Below are 23,295 nucleotides of genomic sequence, written 5' to 3' on the forward strand. Positions count from 1 at the left end.
TTGCTCCACAGGGCATTAACTGCCTTACACTTCCAGATTTTGCAAGCATGGGCCCCAGATAGGTTCCACTATCTCTTTCTTAGCTGCTAATGGTGAAGTCCCCAGGTGGGAGATGACAGATGTCTGGTGAGGCGCTGAGGCAAAGCTCCATCATTTTGTACCAGCTTGAGGTGAGTTGGAACCTACACCAAGATGATTCCTATAAGGGCAGCTGCATAAGAGGCGGGAGAGGCTGGGAGGCTATGAGTGGGGTCTGATCCGTGCCTGATAAAGGTTCTCAAATTTCCAAGTGAATATGTCAAGTAGGCTCCTTATTGCTTATTTTTTTCCTTGTAAATACTATGTGTCAATTCATTTTCTCTTTTCTTTAAAGAAAATACACGCATTCAAATAAGTCAAATAAAATCTGGTGTTAGAACTATCTTCCCCCCCTGCCCCACCGCCAAATCAACTGGCCTTGAGGGATTTTCTTTGTAAAACTCATATGGCAACTTTTCCCTCAATTAGAGTACATAGTGATTAGGGGGAAATGGAGAAAAGAAAACAAGGAAAAGGAATTAAAGCTATATGCTAATCTACAACCAAAGGCTGACTAATAGTACATGAATTGCAAAAACAACCTATGAAACCTCTATATTTAAAATTGTGCACTATTAGAATTATCAGGACTATTTTAAATTATGATATGTAAAGTCCTAAAAATCTTTTTATGTCTGTCCTTATATATTCTTTTGAAATATGTGTTAAAATGTGTTAAAATTATTTTAGCTCATGTAAGAAACAGAAACTCTGTGGAAGTCATTAATGTTGTTCTGTGACATTGTGGGCTTTCTCCCTGCAGGCGCATAGTAGCATTGCTCTTCATGACCTGTGAAGGTAGATGTGGCTGTGGAACTTACTTTAGGAAATGAGGAGAGTGTGGAAGTGGTGTATAACACTTGAGGAGAGCCTTTAAAAGCTACCATGGCTTGCCTCGTTCATTTTCCCGTTTGTCATATTTCAGATAATCAAAGTACTGTCAGCTTAAGTCTTTTGAATGAGAATGATGTGTATCCAAGAAACTCACCAATGTGAGAGGAATTTGTAGTGTGAGCAGGCAATAAATTTCTGAACATGGAAATTTTGGATGTCTGTTACAGCAGAAAAACTAGCCTTTGGTTTTTTTGTTTGTTTGTTTTCTAGTTTTTAGCAGCAAAAGCTAGACTGATATGTTCTTCAAAAAAAAAATGCAATGAATTATAGATTTGAGGCATTTAGAAGCTATAGCCCTTTAAAGCCTTAATGACATATCAAAAGCAGGATAGTAAAGTAGTTAAGAGCATGGCTTGGAGGTAGATGACATGGGTTTGGAGCTTGATTCTGCTGACTATTAACCATGTGACCTTCAGTAATTCTCTTAAACCCTCTGGACTCAGTTTTCTTATAAAGAATCATAATACCCACATCATAAGATCATTATAAAAATTAAATGAATTAACACTTGTCAAATGCTTAGAATACTGCATAGTAAGCCTTCTTACTATATATATAGAAGTGAAATATATAATTAAGTAGTATATGCAAATTCTTTAGAACAAAGCCTAGCACAGAGTAAGTCCTCAATGAATATTTTTTGTTATTATCAATATTTAAAATAAAATCATCGAACAGCAATCAAGTACTTGACTGATAATTTTCTCTGGGAATGTCTAGTAAGAGATAGGAAAGTAAAAACAAGCTAAGCAGAAAATATAAGTTTTTCTTTTGATTATGGGTTAGAAAACCAGCACTCACACAGGTGGGTTTTACCTCTGAGGAGACGCTTGAACGCATTGCTATTACCTTCCCTTTCTAATCAGGTGTGTCCTGAGACAAGAAGCAGAGAGCATCAAGAAATGAAAGAAGACAAAGTAAAGCTTTTTCTTTAATTACCTCTATCATCCAGAATTAAAGGAAATAAGCCACCTGCGACTGAAACCAAACACTCCTGCCAATGAGAGAGAGGCATCTCTGGACAATTTCACACAGCCCAGCAAAAGTTTCTTTGAATTCTCATGGCAAAGTGGCCCTGGAATTTATCAGGATGATTTATTCATCAGAATTATCTGAGATACCCATTACAAATATAGATTTCCAGAATCTCAGGTGCTGGTGGTGGGAGAGGAGAGTTCCTGGAATTCGGAATTTCAAGCAAATTCTTTAGGAGATTCTTCCACCTGCTTACATTTGAGAACCCTAAATCCAGTCCTATAGTTTATATGGAGTAACTGAAATACCACTGCCACCTGGTGGCAGCATATACAAATTACAGGTTCCAATGTCATTGTGTGATAGAATCAGTAGTGAATTTTTTCAAGTCACCCCTGCCCTCTTCTAATCACAAACGTATTTTTGAGTTGTCTGGATTATCTGATACAGAGTTTGTATAATTTGCACGCTGAGGACACATCCTCTTACCATTTTAATTTATTCTTTTTGTTAAACTGAATTTGAAAATATAACATTTTTCTTTAACTTTCTCTATACACCCTTATGACATTTAATTAATTTGTAGAATAAAAGAAATCATATCCAGTTATAGAACGTTCTGTAGGCAGCTCTCTGTCAGAGAAACTGAGAGATAGAATCTTAAAGAGTGAGGGATGTCTGAGAGGAATGATTAGTTTTGCCTGTTGGACTCTATGATTGTCTGTTAAGATGGAAATAAAAAAAAAGGAACGGGCATTCGGGAAGTTTTTTCTTCTACTTTCAGAGAATCCTGACTTTGATTCACATATAAAAAGATGATGTCTTAAAGCTTTGAAATGGAATAGACTTAGCTTTGCTGGGCTCAGATCCTTCATGGTTTACTTTCTTCATGAGAATTGGTTATGTAAGGCAAAATAAGAGCAGAAGGAAGTGTTGCATCCTTAAACATAACTGGCATTTCATAATGGATCATGGTATTCAGGCTTGTTTTATAGGAGTCAGTAAGAAGCCAGCGTGGTATAACTTGACTCTGAAATTGGGCATCATCCCACTCAGCGCCAGTGTGGCAACTCCACAAAAGACAGTTTGGCAATGTTCAAGATGATTTACAAGCAAACATGGTATATTCTCCATGAAAAATAAAATATGTATTAACAAACAGAATGCTCATAAATGAAATAGATGAAAATTACTTGCAGGTTATCCACAGCCAACTTATTATTTGGCACCATTGCAGCCTCTGTAAAAACACCTGTTTGGATAGGTTTGTGTAGCAGTGCTTTTGAAAATAAAAATACATTATTGAGGTAAAATTTGTACAACATAAACCAAGTCATTTTAAAGGTAACAATTCAGTGGTATTTAGTACATTCCGAGTGTTTTGCAACCAACACCTCTCTCTAGTTCCAAATGATTTTCTTCACTCCAGAAGGAAACTATGTACCCATTAACTAGTTGGTATACACTTGTTTTAAAATGGCACATGGGTGAATTTCAAGAGGTTATAGAATTTCAGTTTGATGTTTCAAAATAATGTTGAAAAGACCTCAATATATGGCTTTGTCTTGGCTTGAAGTGTTTGCATTCTTGCCAAAGCTTTTTTAGTCTAGCTATGTCAGTTGGGAAGAGTTTATAATCAGAGGATTTAAAGAGTCTCACATGATGCAATCAAGAACAGTAGTTAAACTATGGGACTCTGATGAAAAGAATTCGATTGCGTGTCAAGTATGGTCACTGGCTTTAAAATAGTACAGAGAAAAGCCAACAAAAATGTGGGCAATGAGTCTGTGCATTCCTTATAAGCATTTTATTAGAAAAGAATGATATTACCTATGCAAATTAGTGGGAAGATGTTTAGACAGAGGTGTTGTGCCCACCAGCTTGAGGTATAAAAAGCCCTGTGTGGGAAGAGACCTTCATTCACACTTGGGTAACTTACCCTTCACAATCCATCTAAATCCTTCTCAACTGCTGCCACCATGACTCGTTACTTCTGCTGTGGAAGCTACTTCCCAGGGTACCCTAGCTATGGGACCAACTTCCACAGGACCTTCAGAGCCACCCCCTTGAACTGTGTTGTGCCTCTGGGCTCTCCCCTGAACTATGGCTGTGGATGCAATGGCTACAGCTCCCTGGGCTACAGCTTTGGTGGTAGCAACATCAACAACCTGGGCGGATGCTATGGTGGTAGCTTCTATAGGCCATGGGGCTCTGGCTCTGGCTTTGGCTACAGCACCTACTGATGGATCAATGGCTCCAGTGACTACAGGACTCTCAATTAATTCTCTGCACAGAACAACCTGAAGAGCAATGACTGTCTTCCTACATTCCCATGTGCTTGGGTGATACATCTTCCATTTTCTTGCTGACTTCTTGCTATGGTCTTTGTCTTTGATGCTGCTGGACAAGTCACCCAGGACTCAGGTGCTGAACTGATACTCATCTACAGACAAAGGAAGCAAGATGCATTTTTTGGGTCATACTTGAATTTTAGCAGTGAAACAAGTAATTTGCCTCTCATGATTGCTCTGCTCATGTATTATTAGCTTCTACATCAACATTAATGTATTACAAATTGGGTGTGGGTAGGAAGGGGATTTTCTGTTAGTCTCCTAATAAATCTATTTCCTTCAGCATAAATATTTTTGTCCTGGTTATTTATTTTACTTTGCTTTTATGCGCTTGAATTCATCAGTCAGTTTAAACCTGTAATGGTTGACTTTAACCAGATTTTATTCTGATTTCAGACTATATAGCCAGGATAGGGTGATGCCTAAACATTTTTAATTTTTATATTGATATTTCAATTTAAAAAACTCCCTGGAAATGTCCCAAATTTAACCCATATATACTGCAATTGTTGGCATTTCTCAAAGCTGATTATAAAACAGGAATATTTCTTAACTGTTGAATGCTAAAACATGTTTTCTTTTCTCTTTTCCTCAGTGACACGATTCCATTTTGGTCCATTTCTCCTTTCCTACTGTTTATAGAACTCAGCTCTGGGGAAATGTGAACCCCTCAGGTTGTTGGAAGAATTGGAACTAAACAGATTTAGTTATGAAACTCTATTTTTAAGAGCTCCTAAGATTTGATCAATAAAGGGAAGCCAACAACTAAAATCACATATTATTTTTTATCCTTTTTGATAGATGGGTTTTATTTTCTCCACTTTCTTCACCTCTGATTATACATATAACTGGTACTACAAATGAAGTGTTTGTTCTTTGAAATAATGGTTGCCATCAAAAGCACTTGAAATGGTATATGGTCTACACTTAGAAAATGCTCCCTGTCTTGCTTACTGAAAAATCTCTGCTTTATTGAAGCAAAATACTTTATGTTTGAATTAAAACTCATTCATTCACATATCATGTATTTATTGCACCTCTGCCTGAGAGAAGGTGCTTGATTAATTGTTCATTGACTTTACTTGTTAAATCTCTGCTTTATGGATGCAAAATATTGTATTGTGCAATGTAAAGTTCATTTATTCACGCATCAAGTATTATTGGACCGTGGCCACTGTGTCAAGAGTTTTGTAGTTGTAAAAACACCTAAGAAGAGGTGCTTTTGATCTGAGAAGCTGACTATCTTCGAGATTTATTCATTCAAGAGGTACTCATCACATAGTATAGCACAGCATTGGCTTAAGATTTGGGGACACAAATCTTAGAGATAACTAAAACACAATCGTTGCCCTAAAGAATTAAATACACTGTATTCAATATTTAAACGGCTTTTAATAGTCTCCTATTTTATGTCAATCAATGTGCTGTAAATGACTATCCAAAGACAGATAGATACTCCTTTCTCATTTGCTTCCCAGGACCCAAAATGGAGACAGTCTGTGATAAGAGCCATGTATACATACGAAGTGTTACAGGCTTGCATAGAAGGGAAGCTTCAGTATGTAAACATGACCATGAGAGGGAGTAAGAGTTACATATCAAGATGGATATGGCTGTGCAAATGGGAAAAAGAATAGGGCTATTTAAAGATGAAATAGGTGATCATCGGCAAGGCTCCAATACATAGGTAGGATGACCTGTTGGTGGAGAGATTCCAGGGGTGCTGAGTACTGGATAGGTGATTTGAGATCTCTACCAACCATGAAACTTTAGATTCTATCTTTATGACTAACATTTATTTTCTATTTTAAGACCATAATTGTTTTGTATTTTGTTAATTAATTTTTATTTAAAAAAACTTCAAAACTATAGAAAATTTGCTGCAATAGTGCAAAAAAGTCCTGCATTCTCAGATTTACATTTTTCTTCCATTGAATATATTACATATAGTATATATGCTATATAATGTATATGTACAGTGTATGTGTATCTATCTATCTATCTATCTATCTATCTATCTATCTATCTATCTATCTATCTATCTATGTATCTATGTATCTATCTATCTGTCTGGATAGCCACTCAGAATAGGTGGCAGGTATCATACCATTTGTCTTAAGAACAAAGATAATATAACTATACAAATTAAATATTTAATATTAATATAATACTATTCTCTAACCCAAAGTGCATACTCAAATTTAATCACTTGTCTCACTAATGTCCTTTGTACTTTTCTCCTCCCTACTTTGGGATCCAGTCCAGCATTATATATGTCTCTTTAGTCTTCTCCAATGTGGACCAGTACCTCAACTTCTCTCTGCCTTTCTTGACCTCAACCAATATGAAGAATGCAGGTAGTCATTTCATTTCATAGAATGTATCTTGATTTGGGTTTGACTTTCCTCATGAATAGATTTATATCATGCACTTTTGGTGGAAATGTCATAAAAGTGATGCTTTATCCTTCTCAGCACATTGTATCAGGAGGCACGTTGTGTTCGTTCATGTAGATTTGGTTGACAGTAACTTTTATCACTTGGGGAAAGTTGCATCTTTCAGGTTTCTTTACTGTAAAGTTGCTCTTTGCCCTTCGTAACTAATAATTAATTTATGAGTTGATACTTTGACACTATGTAAATATCTTATTTCTTATCAAGTTTTTACTTGTCAATTTTATGATTCATCCACAAATTTCTAATTTTACATTAATAAATCCCTTTACATTTAGTAGTTGGCATTCTACTGTAAGAAATAACTTTCTCTTTTCCCCACTTAATATTTTTTTGTTTGTTTACTTATATGTGCCAATGCTTATATCAGTATAGGTTCATGGATTCTTATTTTACTCAATATATAATAATCCAATGATATTTATTTTGATCTTCAAAGTGCCTGGGATTTGGACAGTGGGAATACCTTCGTGTTGGCTTCTATGTCCTCTGGAAGTGTCCCCCATCACTATTTGATCATTTTCTTTCTTTCTGGCTCAACAAGATATTCCTGTCTGGCTCATCTTGAACTTTTCTGCTCTAATCACAGAATCAGGGATTTCTCCCAGGAGCTCTCAATTTTTTAAATGCAGACTCGTATTTAGAAAGTAAGGGCTGAGTGGCCGGGCACGGTGGCTCACGCCTGTAATCCCAGCACTTTTGGAGGCCGACGCGGGCAGATCATGAGGTCAGAAGATCGAGACCATCCTGGCTAACATGGTGAAATCCGTCTCTACTAAAAATACAAAAAATTAGCTGGGCGTGGTGGCGGGCACCTGTAGTCCCAGCTACTCGGGAGGCTGAGGCAGGAGAATGGCATGAACTCGGGAGGCGGAGCTTGCAGTGAACCGAGATCGCGCCACCGCACTCCAGCCTGGGCGACAGAGCGCTTAAGAACAAAGACAATATAACTATACAAAAAAAAAAAAAAGAAAAAAGAAAAAAAGAAAGTAAGGGTAAGGGCTGGGCACGGTGGCTCACGCCTGTAATCCCAGCACTTTGAGAGGCTGAGGGGGTCGGATCACTAGGTCAAGAGATTAAGACCATCCTGGTCAATATGGTGAAACCCCGTCTCTACTAAAAATACAAAAATTAGCTAGACATGGTGGCGGGCACCTGTAATCCCAGCTACTCGGGAAGCTGAGGCAGGAGAATTGCTTGAACCTGGAAGGTGGAGTCTGCAGTGAGCTGAGATGGCGCCACTGCACTCCAGCCTGGCAACAGAGTGAGACTCCATCTCAAAAAAAAAAAAAAAAAAAGTAAGATATGGGTGCTAAGGGAGCTTACTGCTGTGCTGTCATTGCTGCATATCATATGCTATGACAATCACTGCTATGACTCTTAATTGTCCTCCCTGATTTAAGAATCACTCACTCAGAAGCTGCGCTGGACTCTGTGTGTGGGAACAGAATTCATTGAGGGGCAAAATTTGCTTATGGTAAGAGAGAGGCTGACCTTTTGTTAGGAGGGAGGTCTTCAAATGCCGGAGTGTAAAGGTCCTTTGTGCTGACCAAGTGACTACACCAGTGGCCTCAGTACCCCCTGTTCTTCAACTAGATTTCATACCACCTTTCCTCTGTTTCAGCCTTAATCCTGTCATTTATTCTTAGTGTTGTGAGTCTCAGTTCTCTCTGGGAGTTTGAAGGCTCACTCCTTCCTTTAGCTCCCTCATCACAGTTTCTGCTATGGCTTCTCTTTCTTTGTGATTTTCCTTCATCTCCTTTGCAACTTCCAGAAATGTAGTTAACTTTTCTTCAGTTGACATTATCCTTACAATTCTCTGTCATTGTTGGTTTCCACTCTTTCACTCCCTTACTATAATTTAATGGCTTCTGGCGAAGAAGGAGGGTGAAATCTGTTGGGTAACTCTGACATCTTGCACCTAAAAACTATATATTCCTTACAGAGGGCCAAGAAGGGATTAACAAGTTACAACAACAACTTGCCTTCTCTTGCAGCAACAATGTGACAGATACAATAATAGATAATTTCACTATTTGCATAATAATTTTTAGTGGTAGATTTTATTATCCACCTATTACTGAAGAAGCCAAAATTCAAAAGTTAAATAATTTGTTTCAGGCTGTATCATTCATTTGTGAAGTAAAACACTAACATAAGAAAGGAGGGTCTGAGTCCAAATCCATTCTTCCACTTTAAACAAACTATACATCACTTTCCAAATTATAGAGCTCTTCCCTAGAAATATCCCTGCTGAATACTTCTTATGCCATTAATAATTATACCTTGTGTTTACACAGTGAGTTAAAAAATACATCCCTAGAATTTTATTTAGTTCTGACAACTCTCTTGGGAGATCAATATCATGAGGAAATTGACAGAGACTAAGTAATTTGTCCAAGTGGGCAAATGTTCAACAGGTGAGAAAGGTGAAGCTTGAAGAAGAAGCTTTCTTTGTTCTAGTTTAGAAGTCCCATCTCTGTTTACTATTATATCTACTCTCATACTGCACTGTTGAAGCCTGCCAACAGAGACCACCAGGAATACTCCCGCGGACAAACAAAGTTGGGTTTATTAACTTGTTGCCACAACAGAGACCTCACAACAGGAGAAACAGCAAGATATCTCAGTAAGACAGTGTGAGAAGGGTTTGTTACAGGATTTGGGCTTGAATTAGTTAATTTTGGAGAAGATTAAAGGAAGCAGAGTCTTTTCTAGATTGCATACTGTATTAGTTCCAGAGCATCAAGCTGACATCTCTGACTCTTTCCATGCCCATTGTCCTGCCACTGATAACAGAGGGAGAACATTAATTATATGTTTGCCAATTTGACCTTAATTAATTGTATTTGTCCGTTCTCACATTGCTATAAAGAACTACCTGAGATTGAGTAATTTATAAAGCAAGGTTCAATTGGCTCATGGTTCCATAGGCGGAATAGGAAGCACGGCTGGGGAGGCCTCAGGAAACTTACAATCATGGTGGAAGGCCAAGGGGAGGCAGTCACATCCTACATGGCTGGAGCAGGAGGAAGAGGAAAAGTGGGAGGTGCTACATGCTTTTAAACAACTCTGAAACTCCTGAGGACTGTGTCATAAGACAGCACTAGGAGGATGGTGCTAAGTCATTAGAAACCACCTTCATGATCCAATCACCTCCCACCAGGCCCCACTTCCAATATCTGGGATTACAATTCAACATGAGATTTGGGTGGGGACATAGAGCCAAACTATATCATTGATTTTATCAAGATTCTCTAGAATTTTCACAAGCTTTCCAAAAAGATTTTAATAATTATTAGGCTCTATTCTTCATCTTGATACCAAGTCCTTAGATTTTGCCTTCTCACTGCCTCTAAGAAATCATTTCAGGACTTCATTCCTGATATTTCCACCTCAGTTCACACCCGCATCATTTCCTGCCTGGGTTACTAGCCCAGCTACTTATCCATTCTGCCAGGCAGTCTCCAATCCATCTTTCATGCAGCAGGCACAAAAAACTCTCGAAACGCAAGTTTAATTATGTAACTTTTTCTGCAAACTCTTTGGTGAGTTTTTTATTTATTTCTTACATCTTTCAGGACAATGATCAAGTAGAGGCTCACATCTACCAATTTTTCTAGCCTTATTTCCTACTTCTCCTTAACATGCTTCCTTTTCCCCTGCAGTGGGGACTATCACAGGTTTTTGTTCCCTTCTGCACTCTTCAATCTAGTGAACTCCTACAGATCCTTCAAAAGATCTTCCTCCACCCCAGGGTGCTTTCCTTTTCCCAGTTGAAAAGTCTTATCTTTGTTTACTTTGATGTCATATTGTTCCCACTGCACTGTTGAAATCTGCTAACCAAGACAACCAGAAATACACCGATAGCCAAACAAGTTAGGCTTATTAACTTGTTGCCACAGTGGAGATCACAAAACATGAGAAACTGCAAGATACCTCACTAAGAGGGTGTGAGGAGGGGTTCATTATGGGATTTGGACTTGAATTAGATGATTTTCCAGAAGATCGAAGGAGGCAGAGGTCTCTTCTACATTGCATACTGTATTAGTTTCCCATTGCCACTGTCACAAATTACCACAAATTTAGTGGCTTAAAATAACACAAATTTATTCTTGTATAGTGCTGGAGGTCAGAAGTTCAAAATGGGTCTTACTGGGTAAGACAACACCAAATCAAGGTGTTGGTAACACTGCATTTATTCTGGATGATCTAGAGCAGAATTCATTACCTTGCATTTTCCACTTTCTCGAGGCTGTCCCCTGGCTGGATGTCCAGGCACCCCATTTCTTTGGCCTCAAACTCCACATCTGTCAAATGTATGTCCTGTTCCTGACCTGCTGCCTCTGCTTGGGGGCCAGGGTTGGGGTAAAGGGGTTTAAGAATCAAAACTCATAGCATCTGTCCCATGCCTGAAACCCTTTTTTGGCTCCACATTGCCCTCAAAATAAAGACGTGTGTCCCGGATGTGACTGTGTGGGCTGGCCCTGCCTGCACCCCAGCCCCCCGAGGCATTTCTTGGCTGTGTCCCTTATATCTTCAAAGACAACAGCACAGCACTTTCCCAGCTCTCTCCTTGATTCTGATACTGATACAGGAGTCTCCTGTCTTCCCCTTCTATTTATAAGAACCCTTGTGATGACACTGGGTTTGCCCAGGTAATCCAGGATAATCTCCCTAACTTAAGGTCAGCAGATTGGCAACCTTAATTCAGCCTTGCTGTATAACATACAGGATTAGAATGATGACATCTTTAGGTAACATTATTCTGCCTGTCGCAGCCTCATTCTAGGATCAGCTGTTTCAAAGGATCTCATTTAGGAGGTGGAACAAGGCTACGTTTGTAAAGAAGCAGCAGTCACCAAAGGTAACATGTGGTCATCGCTGTGGTTTGTGTAGCTCACTGCACTTGTTTTTCTCCCTTCTCAGACATGATTACAGAGGGGTGTTATTTTTGTCTCACTCTGTCATCATCACAGTCTGACCTAATCTGATTTGGTGTTCTGGAAGTTGCAGATGGGAAGTAGGGGACACTCTGGTTTACCATTAGTGTTATCAGGGCTGCTGTTTATCTTTCTTAATGGTGCCTTCATTAGCTGACGGCTGTGATTCCCTCATTACATGTATTCTGTAGGTTCTTTGAGGTCAAGCACCATGTTTTATTCAATGTTACATCACCTGTGCTTTGGATCCCAGACATTTGATTTTTTTTTTTTTTTTTTTTTTGAGACTGAGTTTCTCTCTATGGCCCAGGCTGGAGTGCAGTGGCACAATCTTGGCTCACTGCAACATCCACCTCCTCTTTTCAAGCGATTCTTGTACCTCGGCCTCCTGAGTAGCTGAGATTACAGGCACCCACCACCACGCCCAGCTAATTTTTGTATTTTTAGTAGAGACGGGGTTTCACAGTGTTGGCCAGGCTGGTCTCTAACTCCTGACCTCAGGCAATCCACCTGCCTTGGCCTTCCAAAGTACTGGGATTACAGGTGTGAGACTCCACGCCCAGCTGATAAATTTTTTTTGAATGAATATAATTATTTAAAACCGTAGAGAAAAAAGCACAATTCCTTGTTACTTAAAATATGGCCTGCAGGCTGGGCATGGCGGCTCATACCTGTAATCTCAGCACTTTGGGAGGCCAATGTGGGAGAATCACTTGAGGCCAGGAGTTTGAGACCAGCCTGGGCAACATGATGAAACTCCATCTCTACTAACAACAACAACAACAACAACAACAAAAGCATAAATTAGCTGGACATGTGGGTGTGCACCTGTAGCCTCAGCTCTCAGGAGTCTGAGGTTGGAGGATTGCCTGAGCCTGGGGAGGTTGAGGCTGCAGTGAACCATGATCACGCCACTGCACTCCAGCCTGGGCAACAAAATAAGACCCCGTTTCAAAAAAATATGATATGCAGACAGGAAACATTGGCATCACCTTGTGTTTGTTCAAAATTCAGAATCTCAGGTCTCTCCCCTGTTAAATTAGACTCTACACTTTAACAAGATTCTCAGGTGATTTGTGTGCACATAAAGTTTCAGGACTGGCCCAGTTCTGTTGACTCTTATCCCAAAGGAAGCAGAAAAGGAGATACTTCTCACTGTTGATTTTTAAAAGAACTGATGAAATAGTATTAACATTTTTATCAAGAAAAGAAAGTTTTCTCTTTTTTATCATTTTTCCTATACGTTTGTTCTATTTTTTATTGCTATTTACAGAAAAACCAGATTATGTTTTTTCATTTCCATTGAAGACAGAGGAAAAATACTTAAAATTGTAGCAGGAGAGCCTTCTATTAGATAAAGGGACATATTTCCAGATTCTAAAGCTTGCTAGGCAGATAATTCTTTGGGTATTCTATAAAACTAAACATGGTAAGCATTGTTGTCTCTGAAAATAAGCTGTTATTTCTCAGACACCAATTCCTTTTTAGTGACTTGCCTCTGAGGCTTCTGACATGATCTTTGATAATGGTATTTGCACTACCGTGTCCTGTTTCTTTTTCTTCCCTTTCCAATCATCCTCCCCTCTTAGTAATCTACTTTCCAAGTGTGCCCTCTGATTTCCATTTTGAAGCTTCTATATCTAATGTGCTGGGGTGCAACTTCAGAATTTTTAAGACTTTCCTTATGAACAACCTTAAATTTTAAGAAGGAAATCTTTGGAGCTGGTCATACTTTTTGGTTAAATTTAAATTTTATTTTATGTTTAGTTTTGCTCAGCAAAGACTTTGATGACATAATGCTTTGAGCTTGCCATTTCATTTGCTGTTTGGCAGTAACAGGAAGCATTTTTTTAAAGGTTGTCAGAAGGATTTGCCCTTTGGTCTTCCAGAGGCCAACCTGGGTAATGGTAAATGATTTGAAGCATCATGATTCTATTCTTCAGTGAAATCGTCTTCACACTGAGGTGGTACAATTGACCATATCTGTTACCCTTTCCACTAACACAGCTTGCAGGCTGGTGCTTTAATTTAAATTTATACACATTTCCAGTTGCTGGCTCTAACTCTGCCTTGGTGTCACAAGAAGAGGACCTTAATTCCTCTGTTTTGCATCCCCAAGAATAGAGAATAGATGCCAAAACTGACCTTCTTATCCTACCAGTGATGAAAAGCGTGCAGCAGAAACATGCCATCCTTTGAACTGCTTTTTCATGTTCATTATAAATCACATGTAAGGTGTTTCTGAACAGAGTCCATGAATCTACCATGCATCCAGGCATTGTTGTGGTATCACGTTATTTCTTAAGAAAACCACATAGGTTCTGCATCAAATGAAGTTAAGCTTCATTAACTAGATGCTTGCTGTGATAATTAACCACATAGCCTCACAAATGTGGCTTATCCCTCAAAGTGCTGTAGTAGCAAGGTACTGAAATTGTGTCTTAAATTAGCCTAAGTCTTGGTCAGCAAGTTCTGATCCTGTCATGTGACAGTTTTTTCTTTCTTTTTTATATTGCCTGGCAATTTTATTTGACTTGGTGTGATTTTTGACTTCAGACCAGGTTTCTTGACCTTGGCTCTATTGACATTTTGAGCTGGGTAATTCTTTGTATTGTGGGAGCTGTCCTATGCATTGTAGAATGTTTGGCAGCATCGCTGGCCTCTACCCATTAGATGCTAAGTAGCACCCCTTCCCACCCTGAGTTATGACAAACAAAACTGTCTCCAGACATTGACAAATGTCCTCTTGGGAGCACAGTTGCCCATAATGATGTCACATCAGCTCTATTCTTAGACATTAAGCCTGGCTAAAAGAGTGTCTCTGTTTTCTCCTTCACCATTTCACATTCATCCCATTTTATGTTGTATGTTTTGCTAAAGAGGATGCCTTTTCAGGTACCTTATTAAAGAGCACTGCACGTTTCTCAAAGTTTGACTAAAGCACCACCTTTATTGGAATCACCTGGTCTGCTTATTAAAAATGCAGATTCCTTGGCCCCACATGAGACCCATGGAATCAGAATCTAAAGGAATGGAGCTCAGAAATATTTATCTAAAACAAGTATCCTGGGAGATTCTTGCACAGATTAAACTTTCAAAACTCTCATGATATTCTTGTAAAGGTTTCAACATTTCTGAGATTCCTGTCACTGCATTTTGTTTTTCAAAGTGATGGCAGCTGGAAGCTCATTCGTTTGTCTTAGGAGGAATGTGTAATAAGATGAGAAAAAGCACTCTCCGTAGTTGCATGCCTAATTGACCAAATTCCAATGAGAGAGTGTTGAATTGTTATATTTACTCATCAGTGATTTTGATGGCAGAATCATACAATGTTTAGGGTGGCAAGTCCCAGGAAGTCAACTCATCCCATTTTACAGTCGGGTCACACTAGGCCTGGAAAAGTGATTTGCCTCAATCCTCACAGCAAGTGAGTAGCCAAGTTAGGTTTAGAATGTTCTTTCATTAATTCGTTCAACTGAAACTTAACATATATTATGCCCAGCAGTGAGTGAGGCAGTGAGGAATCAAGGCTGATTAAAAACACCATTTTGCTCTCCTGGAAACAAGCATGTTAATGAGGCAGACAGATACCAATCACACAAGAGAAGGTTATGTGGCAACTGCGATTAAGTCCTACAGATACGAGGAAGAGGTTGGCCTACTGTTATGTTACAGATGGGCTCCAGCTAATCAGGAATGGCAGAAAGGTCTCCCAAAGGAAGTGATTGAGCTGGCGTGTGAAGGCTGCATGAGACTTGATCAGGAGGAGAGGAAGGAAGAGAATTCCATACAGAACAAACAGCGTGTGTCAAAGCTTGAGAGTGAGAGGAGCAGGCAAAGTTTGAAGAACTAAAAGACAGCAAAACTTAAGGAAGAGGGAGTTGAGAACTTTTAGGTCAGTTTAAAGATTAAAAAAATATTACCCTAAAAGCAATAGGAGTAATTGAAAGGCTTTTTTTCTTGTTTTATTTCTAAGACTGTTATCGATTTTTTCATTTGTTATGTTGAGGTACATGCCTTCTAATCCTAATTTGTTGAGAACTTTTATCATGAGGACTGTTGAATTTTGTCAAATTTTTTCTCTGCATCGATTGAGATGATCAAATAATTTTTATCCTTCATCCTATTAATGTGTAAATATATTACATTGATTAATTTTTGTATGCTGAAACACTCTTGCTTTTCAGAGGTAAATCTACTTGATCATGTGTATGATCTTTTTAATGTGCTTTTAAATTTGGTTTGCCAGTATTTTTGCATCTATGGTCATTAGGGATATTGTCCTGTCATTTTATTTTCTCATAGTGTCCTTGACTGACTGGTATTAGAGTAATACTGGCCTCATAAAATGAGTTTGAAAGTGTTTCTTCCTCTTTAATTACTTGAAGGACTTTGAGAAAGATTGGTATTAGCTCTTCTTAAATGTTTTATAGAATTCAATGGTGAAGTGATCTGGCTCTGGATTTTTCTTTGTTGGAAGATATTTTATTACTGATTCAATCTCATTATTTGTTATTGGTCTGTTAAGATTTCCTATTCATGATGTACTCTTGGTAGGTGGAATGTTTCTAGGAATTTGCCATTTACTGGAGGTTATCAAATTATTTTGGCATATAATTGTTCACAGTAGTCTCTTATGATCTTTTATATTTTTTGAGTATCAGTTATAATATTTCTTCTTTTATTTCTGATTTTGTCTTTTCCCTTGTTTTCTTAGTCTAGCGAAAGGTTTGTCAATTTTGTTTATCTTTTAAAAAACCAACTCTTAGTTTTGTTGCTCTTTTCTGTTTTTTAGACTATATTTCAGTTATTTCTGCTCTAATCTTCATTTCCTTTTTTTCTTGGTAACTTTGGACTTAGTTTGTTCTTTTTCTTTCAGTTCCTTCAAATATAAATTATGTTGTTTAGTTGAAATTCGAATTTTTCTTGATATAGATTTTATTGCTATAAACTTCTCTCTTAGAACTTTTGCTGCATTCCAAAATTTTGGTATTTTTTTTTCTTTTTTTTTTGGTGTGTCAAGATATTTTTCAGTCCTCATTTGACCCACTGGCTGTCCAGGAGATGTTGTTTAAGTTCCTCATGTTTGTGAATTTTCCAGTTTTCCTCCTGTTATTGATTTCCAGTTTCATACAATTATAGTTGAAAAAGATGCTTGATATGATTTCATTCTTCTTAAATTTGTTATGACTTATTTTGTGGCCTAATATGTGATATGTACTGGAGAATGTTCTGTGTGTGCTTGAGAAGAATGTGTATTCTGTTGCTCTTGGGTGGACTATCTGTGTACATCTGTTAGGTCCATCTGGTCTAAGTCCAAGCACAATGTTTCATTATTGGTTTTCTGTCTGGATTATCTATTCATTGTTGAAAATGGGGTATCGAAGCTCTGTACTATAATTATATTTCTATCTATTTCTTTTTTCAGATCTATTAATATTTGATTTATATATTTAGTTCTGATGTTGTGTGCATATGTATTTTAGAATTATTATATCTATTGATAAATGTACCCCTTTGTCATTAAATAATAAGCTTCCTTGTTGCTTGTGACAGTTTGTGACTTAAAGTCTATTTTGTCTGATGCTACTTCTGCACTCCTTTGGTTTCCATTTGCATGGAATATCTTTCTTCATCTCTTCACTTTCAACCTGTGTGCATCCTTGAAAGTGAAGCAAGTCTTTAGTAGGCAGAACATAGTTGGGTCTTACTTATTTTCATTCAGCTGCTCTATCTTTTGATTGGAGCTTTTAGTACCTTTACATTTAATATAATTATTGACAGGTAAACACTTGCTATTGCCAATTTGTTAATTGTTTTCAGTAAATCCTTTGTTCCTTTCTTCTCTTGCTGTCTTCCTTTGTCAATTGATGATTTTCTATAGTGGTATGCTTTGATTCATTTCTCTTTGTCTTTTGTATAACTACTACAGGTTTTGCTTTGGAATACCGTGAGCCCTAGATAAAAGTCTATTTTAAACTGATAGCAAGTTAACTTTGATCACAAACAAATACTGGTGCACTTTTGCAGCCTTCCCAACACTTTACATTTTGATGTCAATATTTAAGTCTTTTTTTAAAAAATCATGTATCCACTGACAAATTATCCTAGCTAAAGTCCTTTTTAATAATTTTGTCTTTGAATATTTACCCTAAAATTGTAAGTGATTTGTTCATTACCAATACAGTGTCAGAATATTCTCAATTTGACTATGTACTTTCCTTTACCAGTGAGTTGTATATTGTCATATATTTCCAAATTGCTAATTAACATCCATTTCAGCTTGAAGAACTGCTTGTAGCATTTCATGTAAGGCAGGTCTAGTAATGATGGATTCCCTCGGCTATTGTTTGGGAAAGTCTTTGTCTCTCCCTTATTTCTGAATGACTACTTTATCAAATAAAGTGTCCTTGGCTGGCAGTTTTTTTTTTTTTTCTTTTAGTACTGTGAATATATCATTCTATTCTCTCCTAGCCTGGTAGGTTTCTGCTAAGAAATCTGCTTAAACTCTTGTGGAGGTTCCCCTGTATATGATGAATCTCTTCTCTTGCTTTCAAACTTCTCTTTGTCTTTGATTTTTTGAGAGTTTATTTCTAATATGTCTCAGTGAAGTCTTATTTGGTTTGAACCTGATCATAGCAGGGTTTTTAAAGAGGGAGGCAGGAGGGTCAGAGTTAGTAGCAGGAGATGTGACAACAGAAGCGAGAGATTGGAGTGATGAAAGGAAGTGGCCCCGGGTCACAGAATGCAGATGCCCTCTAGGAGCTGAAAAAGGTAAGTAAAGGAATTATCCCCTCAGTCCCTGCAGAAGGAGCCAGCCCTGCTGACACCTTGATTTCAGACTTCTAGCACCCAGAACTGTAGGGATAATAAATTTTATTAGGCCCACATTATCTCCTGCCTAAGTTAGTGTGATGGCTTTTGTGGTAACACTATTGATTATTAATCCAATGACCATTTCTCTCTCCCTCTTTCTATGCTTCCAGAGCCTGCTTCACACTGTTAAGGCAGAAGTGCCAGATGCATACTTTTCCACCTTTCCCTATAACTTAACCATGAGGTGTGACTCAGTTTTGCACAATGGGCGCCAAAGGAAATCCATGGGAAGACAAATGTGAAACATGTTCCTTCCTGAAACAAAAGGAAGAGGAATCGTTGAGAAGCAGCCCTCTTTCCCTTCCTGGTTTTGGATGTTGATGTGTAAGAATGTGTGTGGTAATGTGTGGCATTCAGAAACAATGAGAAACAATTGAGGTAGTACAGTGAAAATTGATAGAAATTAATGGATCCAACAGACTTCAAGAAGGTAAAACCGAAAGCATGTTGTGACACATTGGATTTGCACATGCAGGGATGCCCAGGGCGTCTTAAGTATCAGTTCTTCTTATTCAGATGACATCATCCTAGGGCATGGGTGTAACTTGGTTTCATATAAAAAAATCAGATGCAGTTTCTGAATATGAGATCCTAGACAATAATAATTAAATTTTACATGCAAGTTAGTAAATTAACTGAAAGAAAGTCACATTTTGAGAGTCATAGTATCTGTTTGTCAGGCAATAGTAACTGAAAGGCAAGAGTTAGGATTTTAGATTGGAAGTCTAAGTGAGTATCTTTCTTGGGATAAATAACTTTGCATTCTGGAAGCATGAAGGTGTGTTCGTTGTATGCTTCCTTGTAGCAATTATTAGATGTTGTCCTTTAGCTGCTGTTTTATTATCTCTAATTGTCCCAATTACTTTGCAGGGCTTCATAATTGGAGGACCTCAGCAATGAATTACAGGTGTGCCACAGGTGTGGCCGATCTGCTGGATTTGGCAGGATCTCAGGTGTCAGAGGTCCTGGGATGTCTGCCTCCTCTCCATGAGTCTTGTCAAATTACTCCACTACATCATAAGGATGCATAATGGGAAAAGATTGGAATGTACTGGCCTTTGTTGTTCCTTCTCACAGTGTCTTCTAGGAATGCCCTGTGTCAGAATCCCTCTTGGTGATATTGGGTGATGATCCCAGTAGACAATTACTAACCCTACACTGGTTAAATCTGCCTCGCGAACAATTCTTAAATTCACTCCCTTGCTAATGTTACCACCTTAGTTTAGGTCCACATTATCTCTTGCCTAAGTTAGTGTGATGGCTTTTGTGGCAACACTGTTGATTACTAATCCAATGACCACTTCTCTCTCCCTCTTTCTATGCTTCCAGAGCCTGCTTCACACCATTAAGGCAGAAATGCCAGATGCACACTTTTCCACCTTTCCCTATAACTCAGCCATGAGATGTGACTCAGTTTTGGACAATGGGCCCCAAAGGAAATCCATGGGAAGACAAATGTGAAACATATTCCTTCCTGAAACAAAATGAAGAGGAATCGTTGAGAAGAAGCCCTCTTTCCTTTCCTGGTTTTGGATGTTGATGTGTAAGAATGTGAAGTATGCACCTGCTGAGGGAATCACCATGAAGCCAGCCCTGAATACTGACACTGTCAAGGCCTGAAGCAACTCTGGAATTACTTATGTTCTCATTTCCTATTATTTGTGAAAAATAAATTCTTTCTGTTTAATCAACTTTCAAATGGGATTTTTGTTACTTGCAGCCACAAGCATTCCTAATAAAGTTTTAAACAGGTCTTTCTACCTCTGGGGTTTCTTTATTCTAATTCATCCTCCACAGTCTCAGAGTAGTGATATTTCTAAGGTGTAAAATTGATCATGTCACTCCCATCTTAGTGTATAAAGTGGCTCCTTTGCTTCCACAACACATACAGTCACAGGTGCCCCCTGACTACCTTCCTGGCACCACCTTCCATTAATTATTCTCTCATATCCAAGGCTATGATCCCTCTGAATAATTTCTGGCTCCTGGAAGACACTTGGCTATTTAACATCTTTGAAACTCTGCTTTAAATTACTTTCTCTTTCTTGAATATTTCCTAGATCCAACTATACTCTAGCCAATGTCTACCAGTAAAATATCCCTTTTCAAGACCCAGTTTATGTATCTATCCCCTTCATGCTGAAACATTCCTGCAAGTAGCCCCTACTTCAGGTAGAATCATCCACTGTGTCCTTTATTCCCAAGTCCACAAGGGGAAGCCTCTACAAGGGACTTCTAGGGTAGAACATATAACAGGTATTTCATTTATTTATAATTCCTCATTTAATTACCATTTCTCATTCATCTTTGGATCTCCAGCACCTATACAATGTCTGGAACATAATACATGCTCAATAAATGTCTGTAAGAATAGATGTTTAAAAAGAGGAATGGAAGATAATTTTTGTACTGCATGGAAGATAATTTTGTATTGTATATATCACTGATATATATTCTAAAACTCATTTAAAACATCCCATTCTATCGCATAAGCCTGAGAAGCAGAGGTTTCAGTGAATCAGGATCATGCCACATACTCAGCCTGGGTGACAGAGAGAGACCCTGTCACAAAATAAAATAATCAAAAACAAAAACAAACCCCCAAACAAAAACAAAAAACAAACAAACAAAAACATTCCATTCTAATTTAGCTTTCATTTCTAATAAACGTTAATATGCTGAAGGTGTAAATGTTATATTTGAAGCCAATATGACAGGGATATTTTTACTGTGCACATTGTAGTTGACTCTGTTTCTGAAATTTGTACACAATATATTTCCTGCTCCCTTGTAGTAAGTCAAAAAGCAGAATTTTTTCTTATCTTTATGTCAGGTCTTATTTGAAATCAAAGAAATATGAAAGATAAAGTCAAATTATTTATTAAACAGCATTTTAGGATTGTTATTAAAAGAGGGTCATGAATTTTATCCAAGCCAATAAATATCTAACAATGATTAGCTTATTACTGTGCCATTTAACATGTGAAAATATATTTTTCTCTTTTGTAAACCTTCAAGTTACATAACTTATTTAGGGGGAAAATTTACAAAAGGATATTTTAACAGCAATTGGTTTGAAATGCTGCTGCTTTCTACTGGGCTGCTTCACAATCACATTTCCCCGCATGTTGGATGGCATTAGAGAGGCCACGGATATTTTTAGGATCTGGTTAAGGAGAAGCTGAGTCAGTGATATGTTCAGTTTGGGCATGGTGGGATATATTTATGTGTTTTGCAGCCACTTCTGTATCTAATTAAGCTACTTCTAGCCATTCTTATGTGGGAATGGCTCCCAGGAATTCTTCGACCACTCTGCTGATCTACCCAGAATGTGTGATGTGAAAATGCAGGACCAGAGGCCCTATCTTAGCCTGAGTTTTTCCCGTGGCATACAGCACAGGATGAGTAGTGGAGGGGAAAACAGTTTGAAATGATGGAGCCAGAAGCTAGCCTGTGGGAAAGAAAACTATTATAGTAGTGTGCCAGGCAATTCATAATACAAATAATATTTTTTCTCTGAATTTTGTAATATTTGTAAGTTTTGTTAGTGTTTTTTTTTTTTTTTTGGTGATTTTTTAAAGCATCTCAACAAATATTTACTTTTGTACTTAATTTTATATTTGTTACATTGTATACTTTTTAACAAATGGGCTTTCAAAAATGTGTACTTCCAAGCTTTATGAAATCCTGACTCTTTCTTTGATAAGCCTATTATCAGAATAAAGCTTTCATAGGCTCAATATAGGATTAAATTCGCTATTAATTTTTAAATGACTTGTTGATAAATGATATGTCTCCCAAAATTTTCTTTTGTTAGAATTTTCTGTAGACTTTCTAGAGAAAATCCAAGCTGTTCTCTGTAAATAGGGCTTAAGTTTTAAAAAAGACAACATATTTTAATTACTATTCACGTACAGAGCTAGGTTTTGTGCTGCAGAAGGCAAAACTAGCATCTTGTCAGATTGGGTAGGCAAATGGGAAAATTCATTTAAATAGAGCATCACAATTGACCTTTGGCAATATTTATTCAAAAATTTTAAATTTTCCGTTAAACAATGCTATCTTTTGTCTAAATTTTTTCCCCTTAACATCAGCTTTTCTATCATGAAATATAGCAATGTGATGCCAGTAGAAACAGAATGTAAATCATTCTATGATTTTTAGGGAATGATCTGTGGTTGAATACCTTTATGTTTTGGGAATAAATCTAATTTCAATTCCCTGAACTTGTTTAGCTATAAGCCACATGTCGTGTTTGAATTTTAATTGCTGAATCCCCATAGGCAGGCATCCAGGTTTGCTCACGAAGCAGGGTACTATAGCTGTTTTCATTCTCCAGAATGTGATTATTACACATTGCATATCTGTATCAAAACATCTCATGTACTCCACAAATATATAAACCTACCATGCACCCACAAAAATTAAAAATAAAAAGATTGAGGCCAGGTGCAGTGGCCCACGCCTGTAATCCCAGCTCTTTGGGAGGCCGAGGCAGGAGACTTGCTTGAAATGAGGAGGCGGAGGTTGCAGTGAGTCAAGATTGCACCACTGCACTCCAACCTGGGTGACAGAGCAAGACTCCACTTCAGAAAAAATTACATATATGTGTATATATATATTTAAAAATGCCACTGCTGTAATCTATTTTTCATTAATTAGATTTAATTAATTTAATTAATCTGGCTAGTACACTGGCATGGTTTTGAATTTTCCAAGAGTCTC

At 37.8% G+C, this 23,295-nt stretch overlaps 1 protein-coding gene across 1 annotated transcript; it reads left to right on the top strand.

Annotated features, from left to right (window-relative positions):
- Positions 1–3,898: 3,898 nt before the first annotated feature.
- LOC105545981 (keratin-associated protein 7-1) lies at positions 3,899–4,587 on the top strand. Its single transcript, XM_011989056.1, has one exon. It carries the CDS (start codon positions 3,927–3,929, stop codon positions 4,188–4,190), a length of 264 nt encoding a protein of 87 aa, XP_011844446.1. The 5' UTR covers positions 3,899–3,926; the 3' UTR covers positions 4,191–4,587.
- The last annotated feature ends 18,708 nt before the right edge of the window (positions 4,588–23,295 follow it).

Source organism: Mandrillus leucophaeus, unplaced genomic scaffold, assembly GCF_000951045.1.
Source record: "Mandrillus leucophaeus isolate KB7577 unplaced genomic scaffold, Mleu.le_1.0 Scaffold345, whole genome shotgun sequence".
Classification (NCBI taxonomy): Eukaryota; Metazoa; Chordata; class Mammalia; order Primates; family Cercopithecidae; genus Mandrillus; species Mandrillus leucophaeus.

Bases quoted from the DNA above. Each gene is read 5' to 3' on its own strand.
- LOC105545981 (XM_011989056.1), top strand. From the start codon at position 3,927: ATGACTCGTTACTTCTGCTGTGGAAGCTACTTCCCAGGGTACCCTAGC.